This window comes from Salmo salar, chromosome 27, assembly GCF_965601325.2.
Source record: "Salmo salar chromosome 27, fSalSal1, whole genome shotgun sequence".
In the NCBI taxonomy this organism is placed as follows: domain Eukaryota; kingdom Metazoa; phylum Chordata; class Actinopteri; order Salmoniformes; family Salmonidae; genus Salmo; species Salmo salar.
The window spans coordinates 9,317,501-9,332,926 of record NC_138317.1 but is presented as its reverse complement, the minus strand read 5'-3'; the positions used below and the strand labels follow the sequence as shown (position 1 = coordinate 9,332,926).

Here is a 15,426-nt window from a genome sequence, read left to right as displayed (position 1 = left end):
TTTAAGAACTGGGATAAGCTACAAATCTCATTGTAAACTGAATTACATCATCAGTACGTTTCCACTGTCCATACCTTCCTACACCTTTAACACCATAGACAATATGATTACTCAGTTTATTTGGGCTATTAAAAGGACAAGGATTAACCTAGCTCGATTACAGGCTAAAACTTAGAAGGGAGGATTAAAGCTCCCTAATATATAATTATATCAAGAAGCCTTTATCAGCCCAAATAGGCTTTCCTTATTGAGAACTCTAATAGGCCAATTTGGGTTGACACGGAAGAAGAACTATATGTCCCATTTGGAGCATCATATTATCAGAGTCAACACTTAAATGTGGGACTGCAGAATCCCATAATGTCCCCTACTAACAAATATGGCATCAGATAAATGAGAGATATCTTCACCTTTCCTGACAAGCTCTGCTTCGTTATGGAACAACCATAAATACACATTAGGAGGACAGGTGGTTGTCTGGAAAGAGTGGTATATATTTTGTTTTAGCCTCAACACTAATACATTTTACTTTTGCTTTGAGTGTCAACTTGAATTTCAGTGTGGCTGTGGAAGACTGGTCCCTTGATGATGTCTGCAAGTGGCTGAGTACCTATGATCTCCATCCCATCATTCCAAGGCTCACAATCTGTCTGAAGAATGCCAACTCTATTCAAATTGTCCACTTTGCAACTAACATAATTTCTCTGTGTCCAGACTACTCACACATATTGGCATCTATCACCAGCAGGAACCACATTTTAACGTGAGCGATGTAGAGAGTCTGGCAGAGGCTGAACATGTTCAAGCCACAGAGATCAACACTGAGCAGCTAATGGATGGTCTGAAAAATAACATCTGTGTTCTTATTTAGAAAATCAGGGAAGAACACTGCATCCCAACTACGGTACAGAATAGCATTGTTGAGGACCTCAGAACCATTTTTTATACATGTATGACACACTACAGTGATGCCCTCAGGTTTCACCTTACAAATAAGCAAATACATGTGTCTGAAGATGATCTCAGGGACTTGCTTAACACCTCTGCAGTATTTGAGGAATGCATAAGCTCTGAGTGAATGCTGGAGCATTACTGTGTGAAATAATTGGTTTTGGTCAGGCCAATTGAAGGTTATAAAACAAGGTGATTTCAATACATCCCATTGGTCAGCATACAAAAAAAATTAAAAAATAGTAATGAAGAGGTCCGAGTCACCTTGAATCAAGACCAAAAGACACATGATGATATTCTGGAAGACTTTACTGACGGTGAATTGGTCAAATCAAATCCCACCCTAAGAAATCCGAGCCTCCGACTACAGTTCTATGTGGATTCATTGGGTGTTGTAAATCCACTGGGTTCTAAAAAAGGAAAGCACAAATTGACCACAGTGTATTTTAGATTAGGAAGTCTTGACCACAAGGATACTTCCCAACTCCAAAATATGTGCCTCCCCACATTGGTTCATCACTGCCTTATTCAAAAACAAGTTACCAATTACGAAGATGTATTCAAGCCTTTGATACGTGACATCCAGGAATTGGAAACACTGGGTGTGAAGTTATCATGCAATGGTGAAAACAAAACCTTCCGAGGCACAATCACAACAATCTCAGGAGATAACCTCCCAGCACTTGCAGTTGCATGTTTGAGCAAAAACGTTTCCTCTGGTCTGCAGTCTGCTTGGCTACCAAGGGGGACATTTGCTCAAAAATCCCTGAAGAGTAATTTACCATGCGTGACCCTCGATGTATGGTTTTTAAAAAGCTTATCGCTTCTCTCAGCTAAATCATGTGCCATCTGCAATTACCTATATGTTTGCACCAGACGTCATGCATGACCTTCATGAGGGCATCATACCCACAGTGCTCAGACTAGTACTACAACAACTGGTTCAAGAGAGGCAAATGACTCTTGCCAAGATTAACTTTTTTATGGCAAACGAGATGTCTTCTAAACCTGTGCCACTATCCGAGACAGTCCTAAGGAAGAAAGGCCAGTGCACACTTATCCATTTACTCCGCCAAATTATTTGTAGTCAAATAAAAAATGGCAGTGGTTGGGATCTCTATCTCCTGCTTCGAGAGATATCCGATATCATCTTGGCCCCAGTTTTAAGATCCTGGATCCCATGTCTGGCAGAAAGAAGAAAAAAAAAATCACTGAATTTCAAGCTCTCTTCCAGGAGCTGTTTCCAGGGAAGACAATCCCAAATATGCACTACCATGTCCACTAGCCTGCTACCTGCCTATGGACCTTTGATCCACCAGTCCATCATATGATTTGAAATGAAACACCAATATTTCAAGAGGCTCTCAGCAGTTGTTTGAAACTTTAAAAATATAACAAAGACCCTGGCAAAAAGACACCAGCTCAGACAACGCTGGGAGCAAACCAACAACAACTGCCTTGGCAACACAACCACACACTGTGCGGACATAAGAGACGTCCCCACTGCATGCACTTCCAAACTCTGCCTGTGCAGTAAGTGCCAGATTTGGAGAAGCCATCAGAGCAAAAATTGTCACCAAGACTAAAACCATTGCAGTGAACACGCAATACAATGTAGGAGACTATCTGATCATCGACACTGCTCATCCAGAAGAGATCCCCGTGTTCATGGAATTGTGTGGAATATAGTTTTCCTTGGTGCTTGCGTGGTAAAGTACTCGGAACCAGAGGCTGAGCCTTCTCTGGTCTCTCCTTCTCCCGTTACGGGGTCTGAGACGCAATAAAGCCTCTCTTGAAAAAGCTAAATCTTGACCCAGAAATTATAAACTATCGGCCTATATCGAATCTTCCATTCCTCTCAACATTTTTTGAAAAAGCTGTTGCGCAGCAACTCACTGCCTTCCTGAAGACAAACAATGTATACGAAACGCTTCAGTCTGGTTTTAGACCCCATCATAGCACTGAGACTGCACTTGTGAAGGTGGTAAATGACCTTTTAATGACATCAGACCGAGGCTCTGCATCTGTCCTCGTGCTCCTAGATCTTAGTGCTGCTTTTGATACCATCGATCACCACATTCTTTTGGAGAGATTGGAAACCCAAATTGGTCTACATGGACAAGTTCTGGCCTGGTTTAGATCTTATCTGTCGGAAAGATATCAGTTTGTCTCTGTGAATGGTTTGTCCTCCGACAAATCAACTGTAAATTTCGGTGTTCCTCAAGGTTCCGTTTTAGGACCACTATTGTTTTCACTATATATTTTACCTCTTGGGGATGTCATTCGAAAACATAATGTTAAATTTCACTGCTATGCGGATGACACACAGCTGTACATTTCAATGAAACACGGTGAAGCCCCAAAATTGCCCTCGCTAGAAGCCTGTGTTTCAGACATAAGGAAGTGGATGGCTGCAAACTTTCTACTTTTAAACTCGGACAAAACAGAGATGCTTGTTCTAGGTCCCAAGAAACAAAGAGATCTTCTGTTGAATCTGACAATTAATCTGGATGGTTGTACAGTCGTCTCAAATAAAACTGTGAAGGACCTCGGCGTTACTCTGGACCCTGATCTCTCTTTTGAAGAACATGTCAAGAATGTTTCAAGGACAGCTTTTTTCCATCTACGTAACATTGCAAAAATCAGAAACTTTCTGTCCAAAAATGATGCAGAAAAATGTATCCATGCTTTTGTTACTTCTAGGTTGGACTACTGCAATGCTCTACTTTCCGGCTACCCGGATAAAGCACTAAATAAACTTCAGTTAGTGCTAAATACGGCTGCTAGAATCCTGACTAGAACCAAAAAATTTGATCATATTACTCCAGTGCTAGCCTCCTTACACTGGCTTCCTGTTAAGGCAAGGGCTGATTTTAAGGTTTTACTGCTAACCTACAAAGCATTACATGGGCTTGCTCCTACCTATCTTTCCGATTTGGTCCTGCCGTACATACCTACACGTACGCTACGGTCACAAGACGCAGGCCTCCTAATTGTCCCTAGAATTTCTAAGCAAACAGCTGGAGACAGGGCTTTTTCCTATAGAGCTCCATTTTTATGGAATGGTCTGCCTACCCATGTGAGAGACGCAGACTCAGTCTCAACCTTTAACTCTTTACTGAAGACTCATCTCTTCAGTAGGTCCTATGATTAAGTGTAGTCTGACCCAGGAGTGTGAAGGTGAACGGAAAGGCTCTGGAGCAACGAACCGCCCTTGCTGTCTCTGCCTGGCCGGTTCCCCTCTCTCCACTGGGATTCTCTGCCTCTAACCCTATTACAGGGGCTGAGTCACTGGCTTACTGGTGTTCTTCCATGCCGTCCCTAGGAGGGGTGCGTCACTTGAGTGGGTTGAGTCACTGACGTGGTCTTCCTGTCTGGGTTGGCGCCCCCCCCTGGCTTGTGCCGTGGCGGAGATCTTTGTGGGCTATACTCGGCCTTGTCTCAGGATGGTAAGTTAGTGGTTGGAGATATCCCTCGAAGAGCCCTCACTGCTGCTCGATCATCCTATTTTTCCAACTTAATTCAGGAAAATAAGAACAATCCCAAATGTATTTTTCATACTGTCACAAAGCTAACTAAAAAACAGCATTCCCCAAGAGAGGATGGCTTTCACTTCAGCAGTGATAAATTCATGAACTTCTTTGACGAAAACATCATGATCATTAGAAAGCAAATTACAGACTCCTCTTTAAATCAGCATATTTCTCCAAAGCTCAGTTGTCCTGAGTCTGCACAGCACTGCCAGGACCTAGGATCAAGGGGGAAACAGATTTTTTAATACTATATCTCTTGACACATTGATGAAAATAGTCACGGCCTCTAAACCTTCAAGCTGCGTACTGGACCCTATTCCAACTAAACTACTGAAAGAGCTTCTTCCTGTGCTTGGCCCTCCTATGTTGAACATAATAAACGGCTCCCTATCCACCGGGTGTGTACCAAACTCAATAAAAGTGGCAGTAATAAAGCCTCTCTTGAAAAAGCCAAACCTTGACCCAGAAAATACAACTATCGGCCTGCTGTTTTCAACTCTAGAGAGAGCAGGTGCGGTAGAGATACTCTGAATGATTGGCTATGAAAAGCCAACTGACATTTACTCTTAAGGTGCTGACCTGTTGCACCCTCTACAACCACTGTGATTATTATTATTTGACCCTGGTGGTCATCTATGAGCATTTGAACATCTTGGCCATGTTCTGTTATCTCCACCCGGCACAGCCAGAAGAGGACTGGCCACCCCTCATAGCCTGGTTCCTCTCTAGGTTTCTTCCTAAATTCTGCCTTTCTACTGAGTTTTTCCTAGCCACCGTGCTTCTACACCTGCATTCCTTGCTGTTTGAGGTTTTAGGCTGGGTTTCTGTACAGCACTTTGTGACATCAACTGATGTAAAGAAGGGCTTTATAAATACATTTGATACTACCAGCCAGTTTCAACAGCCTTCACCACGCATACATGGTTCAACACAGTCAACAATGGATTACGCCTGGTGATGAGATCGATTTCAGTGGGTTAGATGGATACAGGGACCCAGAGGGAAGTGCCCATTCCATTCCGCCACTGGATTGCAGTTAGTGAAAATTCATTGATTTATTAACTTATTAATTAGCACAACACACTTTTCTTTTCACATTTTCATATGCGTTTCCTATGGTGACATCACTGACCAGAACTCTGACATGGTATTTTGTATATTTTTCCCCCACAGAACACCAAATTGATGGAGAGACATTGATGTCATTGGACCAAAGAATGGTGGAGCAACTCGTTCCAATAATCAAAGTTCGAATCAAATTCACAAAATGAATGGAGAATCTAAAAGCTGTAAATAGGTAAGTCAATGTATGACTGTTATCTGCATCATTGATCCTATTTCAATTCGCTGCAGTTTTTTTTTCAGAGCCTGAAAGCACAAAACAACTGTATTATTGTTAGTTCACAGCTGCAGCAAAATGACCCAGCATCTGTCCAGCACAATTACCCACCAATTGGCCTTCAGCATGACATATCAACTGGCCAGCAACAGGACATATCAATCAGCCAAAGATTCTGGCCATCTGTGTTTAGATTTCCAGAATTTCCAGCCGTAGTAAAAGAAAAACTTGAAAAAAAAAAAAGTCCTACTGTGGAAGTCTCAGATTGTGCAGGTGTTGTTCGACTTCCTGTGTACCTACACTTCGTGACTATAGTTATGTAATATACTGATCTTAGCTGAATGTTAATGATATAAGATCCACAAATATGAATCATAATGCGTGGGTGCGCGTGTGTGTGAGTGCGCGTGCGTGCCCTTCTGTCTGTCCTCAATACTGTTGTCATAATCACTGCAGCTGATAGCATATACTCAACTTTTACATGATGATAATCAGCCTCATCAATGTCATTTGTATTACAAACAGAATTGTTAGTCTAAATGTAATGTTGTATGTTTCTCATTTGCTTTAGGTACCCCAGCAATACATGAAATGTATGCATTCACTACTGTAAGTCGCTCTGGATAAGAGCGTCTGCTAAATGACTAAAATGTAAATGTAAGTACCCCTCGTTGAGAGACCAGACAGGGAAGGGATATGTAAGAATTCTTCAGTTTTCCTATACACATTCATTCACAGTAATAACCTTTTTACACCATTGTGCCTACCCAGACCATAATGTGCTGGCTTGGATATTTTCTTCTCACAATGTTAAACCATCACATTCCCAGCAGCTTAACAAGACCATCTCTCGTCTGCTCCTCTGACCTCAGTCCCAATAATCCGTCATGACATTTCTCTTCTTCACATTAGATTTTTTAAGGAGTCATGGCACGGGCATGATAAAAAAATAAATACTAAAAAAAAAAGAGTGGCAGCCGCTTGCTCACGTTGCACAAGTACAGGAAATAAAGAAGAGGTTTGAGAGGCAAGTGAAACAAATAAGACCAGACGCTACCAAAAATGAAGACCTGACCAAAATAGCCAAGGTAACGACATACAAATAATGGCGCATATTCAGTGCTTCAAAGTCAAACCGCTGATCCCGGGTCAGTTTTTACGATCATAAATAAGATCGTATGGACCGGTGGGGACCTGATCCTAGATCAGCACTCAGATGCTTTGTGAATACAGGACATTTTGCCTTTTTCTATAGACTTGATCATGTTTGATGCTGTATGTATCAATATCAGACTGAGACCGTTGAGGATTCCTTCAGTCAGAAGTTACATGTTGAAAAGATGCAGGTGGAGTACCAAAGAAAAAGAGAGAACTTTATGAAACAACAAGGCCATCTTAAAACAGTACCCAGCACTCCGTTTGTCAGCCATTGTAAGTAGACAAAAGTCTGATAGAAAGAAATGGTAAAAAGCACAACTAATGTAACATGGCCAAGTACTGTCATCTGAATCCAAGAAATATTGATTAGATTGCATTAGAAACAAATTCTTTCAGATTTTTGCAGAGATGAGAAGCAAATTCGGTATCATGTGGACAGAAACATTCTGTCCGGATTTGGCACAATGGCCGACAAAATCATTGCAGAAATGGAGAGGAGGGGTATGGCCGTGGAATTGCTGAATCTCTCTCGCACACGGAGGTGGTTCCCAAATGATTTTTTTTTTTTTATCAATGTAACGGCATGTAAAATGTACGCGTATCCAGCCTTTTTATTACACACCCTCCAATTTAAGGTCTGAAGATCACTGCAGCCATTTTGCTCCTCCCCTACCTCTTCAAAGAAGATCCAAGTGGGCTGTGCGTCACAGACAGGGTATGTATTTCCCTGCAGGCAAATAAATTCATGCAAATTAGTACTGTGTAAGGTGTACTGTGCTCAGTTGTTAACTTACTGTTTGAAATATGACTTGAGTAACCTTAATTTGACATTTTTACAGTGTGTAAAGTTCACCCATCATAAGAATAGAGAGGAATCCCTTTGCGGATGACATCCACATCCATCTCTTCCTGGATGGAGAGGAGCTACTCACTGAAGGACTTTTAAAGTCAATTCAATTAATTTGTAACTACAAGTTTGCCACTCAACGTTATTTGTATTATTCTTGTTAATATTATTATTCATAATAGAATACATGGGACATAAATGGTTCCTACAGGAACCTTAACACCCTAAAAGGTTATTTGAGGATCAGGGAAAAGGTTCCTGGAAGCACCTTTAAAAGGTTCCGCCGATGTTGCAATCTGAGGAACCTTTTATTTTTAGAGTGTTGGTTTTGTTGACGTTGAGGGAGAGGTTATTGTCCTGGAACCACTCGGCGAGGGTGTAGGCTGTCTCGTCGTTGTTGGTGATCAGGTTTGCCATTGTCATGTCTTCAGCAATGTCTTCAGCTGGACGGTTTGTACTTCGCGCTTTCAGTTTTGCACGAATACTGCCATCTAACCATGGTTTTTGGTTGGGGGTTTTGGTTGTTCAAATCATCACCGTTGGAACAACATCCTCTATGCACTTCCTGATGACAGAGTCAGTGTACTTGTCTACGTTATTCTCGGAGACGACCCAGAGACGACACAGTCCACGGAAGGGAAAACAGTCCTGAAGCATATTCCGACAGTTCTAGTCACGAACAATTCCTGCTTCAGCTTCTACCTAAAGGTGGTTAGGAGCAGGATGGAGGAGTGCTCTGATTTGCTAAAAAGGGGGCGGGCTTTGTATCCATCCTGGAAGGGAGAGTAGCAGTGACCCAAAGTCTGGTCTGAGTGAGTGTGGAATTTGATGTGCTGGTGAAGTTTTGGTAAACCGGTCCTTAAATTCATTCTGTTAAAATCCCCAGTCACAATGAACACAGCTTCTGGGTGTGCCTCTTTTCAGTTTATTAAAAGTCCCGTATAAATTCTTGAGAACTCAAGTGGCATCAAGTGGTAATTTATTCAGCCGCAAGGATAACGGAAAAAAGTTCCCTCAGAAGATAATTACAAGAGCTTTTGAAAATTGCCGGGGTCACACAAAGAGTTGTTGATCATGAAACGTATCCCACCTCCTTTGCTTTTCCCTGACGCCTTTGTCCTATCCCCCCGTTGGATGGAAAACCCTGTGGGTTGAATGGCTGGGTCGAGTACTGATGGTGTAAGCCACGTTTCAATGCCCAAGGAGATCACTGCCCAATGAGATCTTTTGCTGGACGCTGGTAATCCAATCACAGATTAAATGGAAAAAGATTTACATAAAATATTGAATTTATTTGAAGGGTTCATTGTGTTTATGAAAAGCTGGTGGGTGGAGGTATTTTTGATTGTGTACAACATGGTTCCCCAACTGGCGAATGGTTTTATTTGGCACTGAGCAACAAAAATATATATATTTCTATTGTTGGACATAGACAAAAACATCAGGAAATTAGCTCCAAGTGATTTTAATTTAAGAAATATGTTCCCAAATATTCCCACGCATAATAGAGAGAAACATGTGATCGTATACAAATTAGTAAAGTTAAAAAAAAAAAAAAATTTAGTATAACATATCTGTTTGGGCTTCTTGCCATCAATTTGCCCTCTCTACAAATGATTTGTAATTATGTTCCGGCCTCCTGACCATCCGCACACACAAAAAAAAATGGTCCCGCTGCTGAATCTAGTTGATGATCCCTGGTTTAGAAGGCAGTGTGTTTACCAAGCAGCAATAGCGTGGAGATAAATCTAACTCACCAACTAATTTCCTCAACTTCAATAAGACTGTAATAAAGAGTATGGATTCGTGCGCTCCCTCTTTGAGGCAATCATCAGAACTCATTCACGCAACCATACGTGCACGCTTAAATGTGCACACACACCTCACACAAAAATGTGTACTCGCATGCATTTCCTGTCCTTCTACACATTTTGCAAGAGGTTTGAGAAAAGTAGCAGTTTTAAAGCTATTTTTCTGCAATATTACACATTTTGCATTGATTTAGGACATGTTCATATCAGGTGAGATTGACTAACAAAATCAAATGTGGGCCTTCTGGAGATCAGGGCTCCTGGGCATAATTACTATAAGGTTTAGAAACCTGGGTCATTCCACCAATTCGGTGCCTTGTAAGAAGTGCAACTTGTAACATTTCTGTTGTTGATTTTACCTAATTTTAACATTCTGTCACAAAGAGCACATGTTCAACTTCATAAAAAACAAGTTTTCCCATCTAAAAAGGTTAACTTAAAAAAAAAAGCCTATTAAATGCCAAATAAAGTAACAGGGTTGACAATTTCATCTGAAATCAGCCATGAATCCCCTTGTGACGGGGAATGGAAGCTTGCTGTGTGCAACAAGGTGATGCAATTGAATGCAAGCTTCACAAACAAAAGTAAATTGTTATAACAGTTCTAGTCTGTCTATCTATGGGTAAAAGGGTTGACGTGTTATGCTGTTACACTATGATTTGACTATTATATAGATGTTCAACATTTCTTCTAAATAGAGAGTTCGCGTAACAGGGTTGACCTTTAAATGAGGGACAGACGTAAATGAATCACATTAAATAAGTCATAATCTTCAGAAATGACTTTGTCAAAGCAACAACATAACCAGGACTTTACAATGATGCTAAAACCTGTTGAGGTTTAATGGGTTAAAATCTTCCTAGAAGACACAGAGTGACGGAGGGATGTCACATTTTGGCACTTTAGCAATTCTTTATTCATGTTAAAAATCAGATTAATTCTCCATGCGGTCTATATTAAAGAGCACTTCATTTAATATACCAGGCTTTTAAAAATGTAATATTGGTGCACAATTTCTACTTAAAATATCAAAAGCAAAGAAACGGCACTCTTTTGGAATGACTCAGCTGGCTAGACTAACTTACTTAGCAACCTAAAAATGTTTAGCTGACATGGGCTAATTTAGTGACTAAGGAGAACACTTCCCGGGGTAAGAGTTACCTACTTCAAATTCCTGAGTTGTCGCTTTTAACACATTTTCCAACTTGAGTTATTCCCTGTAACCATTTAAATTGTTATTAAAATGTACCATTTTTATTTCTTAAACCGCTGTCTGTTTCATGTTGTTACAATACCACACACACACGTGATGTGACAAGCCTCTCCACCTACGGTCTTGCATGCCACACAGCAGGCATCGCAGGGGGTGTTTGCCTTAAGTTGGCCATCATGGTAAAGACTACACGGCCCATAATCCCCTGTTCGACAGGTCACCTGGCCCTTGTGGCCTCATTATGGTTTAAATAGAGTAGAGTAACAGGAGCTGCCAAAGTCAGAGGTTCAGTCCGCCCACACTCGCCGCCGCTCAACTCCATCGTAAGTCGTGGAGTTCAATTCTTGGCTACCACCCGTAAGGCCTTCTTTAAAAAAACAAAACATGTTTTACTCTCACATGTAAACTCCACTGATGTGTCTGCCCAAAGCTGTCATCCAACTAATCAAATTAGTTCTGCCCTTAAAGTGGAGCCAGAGACAGAAGAGGAAGCGAGATATCCCACTCCCTCATTTTTTGTGGTTCATATACAGCAAATGAACTAAGCAGACCAGACCCAGCTGCTATTGCATTGGTGCCTATGGGAGAGCCACCCCTTAAACAGACCAGAACTGAGACAATTTTCTTTCAATGGTAAACGGCCTGAGTAAGACATCTTAATTTATCCACAGTCTTTGGAGGAGCTTCCCCCAGAACAAGATTGAGGCCGGGATTCACTCCTGAGCTCTTTCTCAATTAAGGCCTAGATTCAATCCGGAGAGTTCTGAACAGAACATTTGCAGAGAAGAACAAAACAAAAGGTGAACTGAAAGAGTTTAGTTTTCTGTGAGCTGATTGGCTGCATCATTTCACAAGGGGAATGAATCAGACTTGCATTGGAAGCAAGAACAGATAATCTAGCTCAAAGCCTGAAGCACCCCAAAAACACAGACAAACGCTTGCTCTTAAGGGAGATTTTTCTTTTTTTATAACACATTTCAATATTGCAACAGCCATCTGTTTTTCTAACAGGTAAAAATCATCCAAAAACTAAACAAAGAAAATATGTTTTAATATTCCAAACACACACGTTCATTGGCAACGGCCCTACATTTAAACAATAAAACCCCTACACAGTGAGCAGATATTTTCAACACATTGTTCTTCAAAGAAATTATAAAAATAGATTGCATTTTCAAATACATATTTACAGTATTAAACATTTTGTAATCGTCGAGTAGTAAACAGAGGGTGGGGGGGGGGGGGGACAACAACTGAGTTAAGTCGCAAGCTTAAGGTCTGTTTTGGTGTCTGCGTATACAGGGGTGGTGAGACTTTCTAAATATGTGCATGTGTGTGAGTCTGTAGGGCTGCGTTTACACAGGCAGCCCAATTCTGATCTTTCTCCACTTCTTGGTCTTTCGACCAATCAGATTAGCTCTTTCTACAATAATTGGGCAGAATATCAGAATTGTGCCTTTGTAAATGCAGCCTAGGAGTATATTTTGGGTTTATATACAGTAATGTTAAGGCAAAACAGCCACAAAGAGATAGAGTATGTAGGGAAGAGAGGACATACACTGGTAGTCCTTTCATACCAGATACCTCACTATTACAATAACCCATCTACGAACCAAACGGAACCAATAAAACGTCTACTGTGTAGCTAGCTACATGAGTATGATAGAAATCAAATAATTCCCCAAAACATGTTAACTACGATTAAATGTTACCGTTTTTGTAAAATACATAATACTGACAAATGGGAGGGGCTTGTAGATGCACAGTGGGGGGTTGTGGGCCCTATGTCAGCTTGAATTGCTGTCCCCCCCCCCCAAAAAAATATATAAAATAAATAAATGAGATCACTCTACGACATTCTGAAATACTGCAATACTGTTTCTATAATGCAACACATTGATACCATACATCCAGCGATACTGGACTCAAAATGTATAAGTCCTATATCAACTACTGGTGATTTGTTAACAGTATCAAAATGATTCAATACCCCTGACTATGAGAAGAAAACAGTCAACATACTATAGTGTAAGTCCTCTTCATAATACCTTGTTCAGTACAGGACACCATTATTCAGTAACAGAATCCCTCGAACTGTAAAGAAAATGAAATATTTCTTGATTTACACTGAAACCAGAGGACATGTGCTTTGCAGAATCCTTAAACACAAAATGTAATTTATTATTTATTCATTTATTCAATCAAGTATGTCTATTTTGACCCTCGTAACCTCTTCCCGTCAGGAGGTTGTGTGAGAGTCTGTAAACTGTAAATGCATAAATAAAAATGAATACATATTATATATACTGTATGTCAGCTTGAGACTTGACCTTTATTCTTAACAGTGCAATATACCCTTGTAGTGAAAATGCTTTTTAGACGGGAGAAATATATTAGCGAGACGCTACATGACACACCACTGACATCCCGGCTAAGGGACATTAGCCATTCCATACACTGAGAAAACACAGGGAGAGCAGAGACAGTTAATGGATTGTAAATTGTGTAACAGACGAAATAGGAATGAACAATCAAACACACGTAAATCCTTTGTTTTGATTTACACAAATTCCTAGTTGTTTTTAAATCAGTCGTTTTTTTTCCTGAATGTACGTTTTTTTTTCCAGCCTCATGATTGGTCGGGCCAATACAAGACACGGCCTGGGCTCCGCCCACACTGTGGGAACCTGTCACTTGATCACACTTCAGCAACCGGGATAGGAGGGTTTTAACCACTGAACTGAGACCAGATTTACAATGTCAACCCTGTTCGACAGACAGCACTTTCTCCATTGGTACCTTATCCCACTGTTCTGAGACCAGTGGTAGTGGGCCAGCCCTGTTAGATGAACAGTACTTCTCAACCAGGGTGGTTTTAACCTCAGTTTTGAGACCAGTGCTTCAGTAGAGTAGAGTATCACTTGAGGGGACTGTTCTTCTCCATCAAGGAAATGTTATTACCCCATGTTCTGAGACCAGTGGTAGAGTGCCAGACATTTTAGATGGACAGTACTTCTCCATCAGGGTAGTTTTAAGTCTATTTAACTACTGATCCAGGGCCAGTTGTAAGAGAGGAGATCTAGTTGATTCAGGTTAGCGTGCAGACAGAAGTCATGTGACTTCCGACAGAGTACGTTGATCACATGACTGGAAGATGCCTCCTTCCCAAGGACTTAAGAGAGGGAGGAGGGGCAAGATGGGGGAGAGAGAAGGGGAACGAGTGTGTGGGTGCAGTGTGGGTGATATTGCTGCCCATCTCACTATCCACTTCATTTCGTCCATCTGGATGAGCGACGAGTCTCTACTCTCTGAAAATCCTTCTATCCATCCGCTCGTCCGTCCGTCTGCACGTGTGTGTATGTGTCTATGTGTGTGTGTGTTAGACCTGCACCCCTCTGCCGTGCATCTGGATGACCTGGGCTCTAAGGGTCTGGATGGCAGACAGGATCTGTTTCTGGTGCTCCAGAGAGGTGATGCCTAGACTCAACACGTCTCTGTGGAGAAGACCCACAGCACAAAGACATCCGTTAGACTATACCAACTCACATTCAGATGCGCAAGCACAAAAAGCAAGGCTTGTGGCAAACACACACTTGTTCACGCGTCAACGCACACACGCTCATTCGGAGCCACTCACTGGACTGTCATACGGGCCACAGACTCCAGGTAGCAGTATCCTGCCGCGGTGAAGTTGTCCTTGTAGCGCCCCATGTCCACCGCATCCAACCACTCTCCGACCGAGTTAAACGAGGGGAACGACGGAAGAGTCCGCTCTGCCAGGGAGATGGAGGAGCCCAGAGGGAGGGTTCCTAGCTGAGGGAGGGTTCTACGGATATATGGGGGAAGAGAGAGAGAGATTCATGATTCTATTGTTATCATAAGCGGTAGTATTTCTACTCTGGCATCAAAACTCAGTGGGACGTGGGGAACCTGCTTGGACGACATAAACAAACCATACTCATATCAGCCCATGTTGGCTAGCAGAGTCTGTTACCTGTTAGCCTGTATGTTTAGCCCATGTTAAGCATGGTTTGCAGAGGCCTATGTCCTACCTGCGTGCCAGTGTGGAGGAGCCGATGCCGTCAGGGCTGCGGATGCTCTTGCTGAGAGCAGAGTGGATCTGGCTGAAGGTGGGTCTCTCTGTCCTCTCCTTCTGCCAACAGTCCAACATCAGCTGGTGGAGGTGGGGTGGACAGTTCATAGGGGCGGGCAGGCGGAAGCCATCCTCTATCGCTTTGATCACCTAGGACGAGACGAGACGGAGAGAGAAGGCGTGTTAACTTACAGGGAGAAATGTTGATAGTGAACGAGGACTTCAGTGGCTTCAGGAGATCTCCGAAACAATATCCCTTTTTGCAAGGTTCTCTCAAAGAGCTAACCCATCAAACAGAACGGTCCCCCTGTAAAGACTGCTCCAAAAACAAAACACTTAAAAAATATATTCTCTCAGTTTTAGAACACCGTGCTCCCAAGAAAAAGCTTGACACGCCAATAAAACAAAAAAAGGTTGAAAATGTTCCCTTGAACCACATTCACCAAAAACACTGTCCTCTTCAGTTCTATCCTGACCTCAA

The 15,426-nt window shown here is 41.9% G+C and overlaps 1 protein-coding gene across 1 annotated transcript in view; it reads right to left on the bottom strand.

Moving 5' to 3' along the window:
• Positions 1 to 11,796: 11,796 nt before the first annotated feature.
• The window catches only part of LOC106588469 (ephrin type-A receptor 7), a 187,048-nt gene continuing 183,418 nt past the window's right edge, over positions 11,797 to 15,426 (bottom strand). Inside the window, exons 15-17 of the mRNA XM_014177541.3 lie at positions 14,905 to 15,095; positions 14,490 to 14,678; positions 11,797 to 14,346 (exon numbers count right to left, since the gene is read on the bottom strand). Of these exons, the coding sequence (XP_014033016.2) occupies positions 14,232 to 14,346; positions 14,490 to 14,678; positions 14,905 to 15,095 (495 nt within the window). The 3' untranslated portion in view covers positions 11,797 to 14,231. The remainder of the gene's footprint in view (positions 14,347 to 14,489; positions 14,679 to 14,904; positions 15,096 to 15,426) is intronic.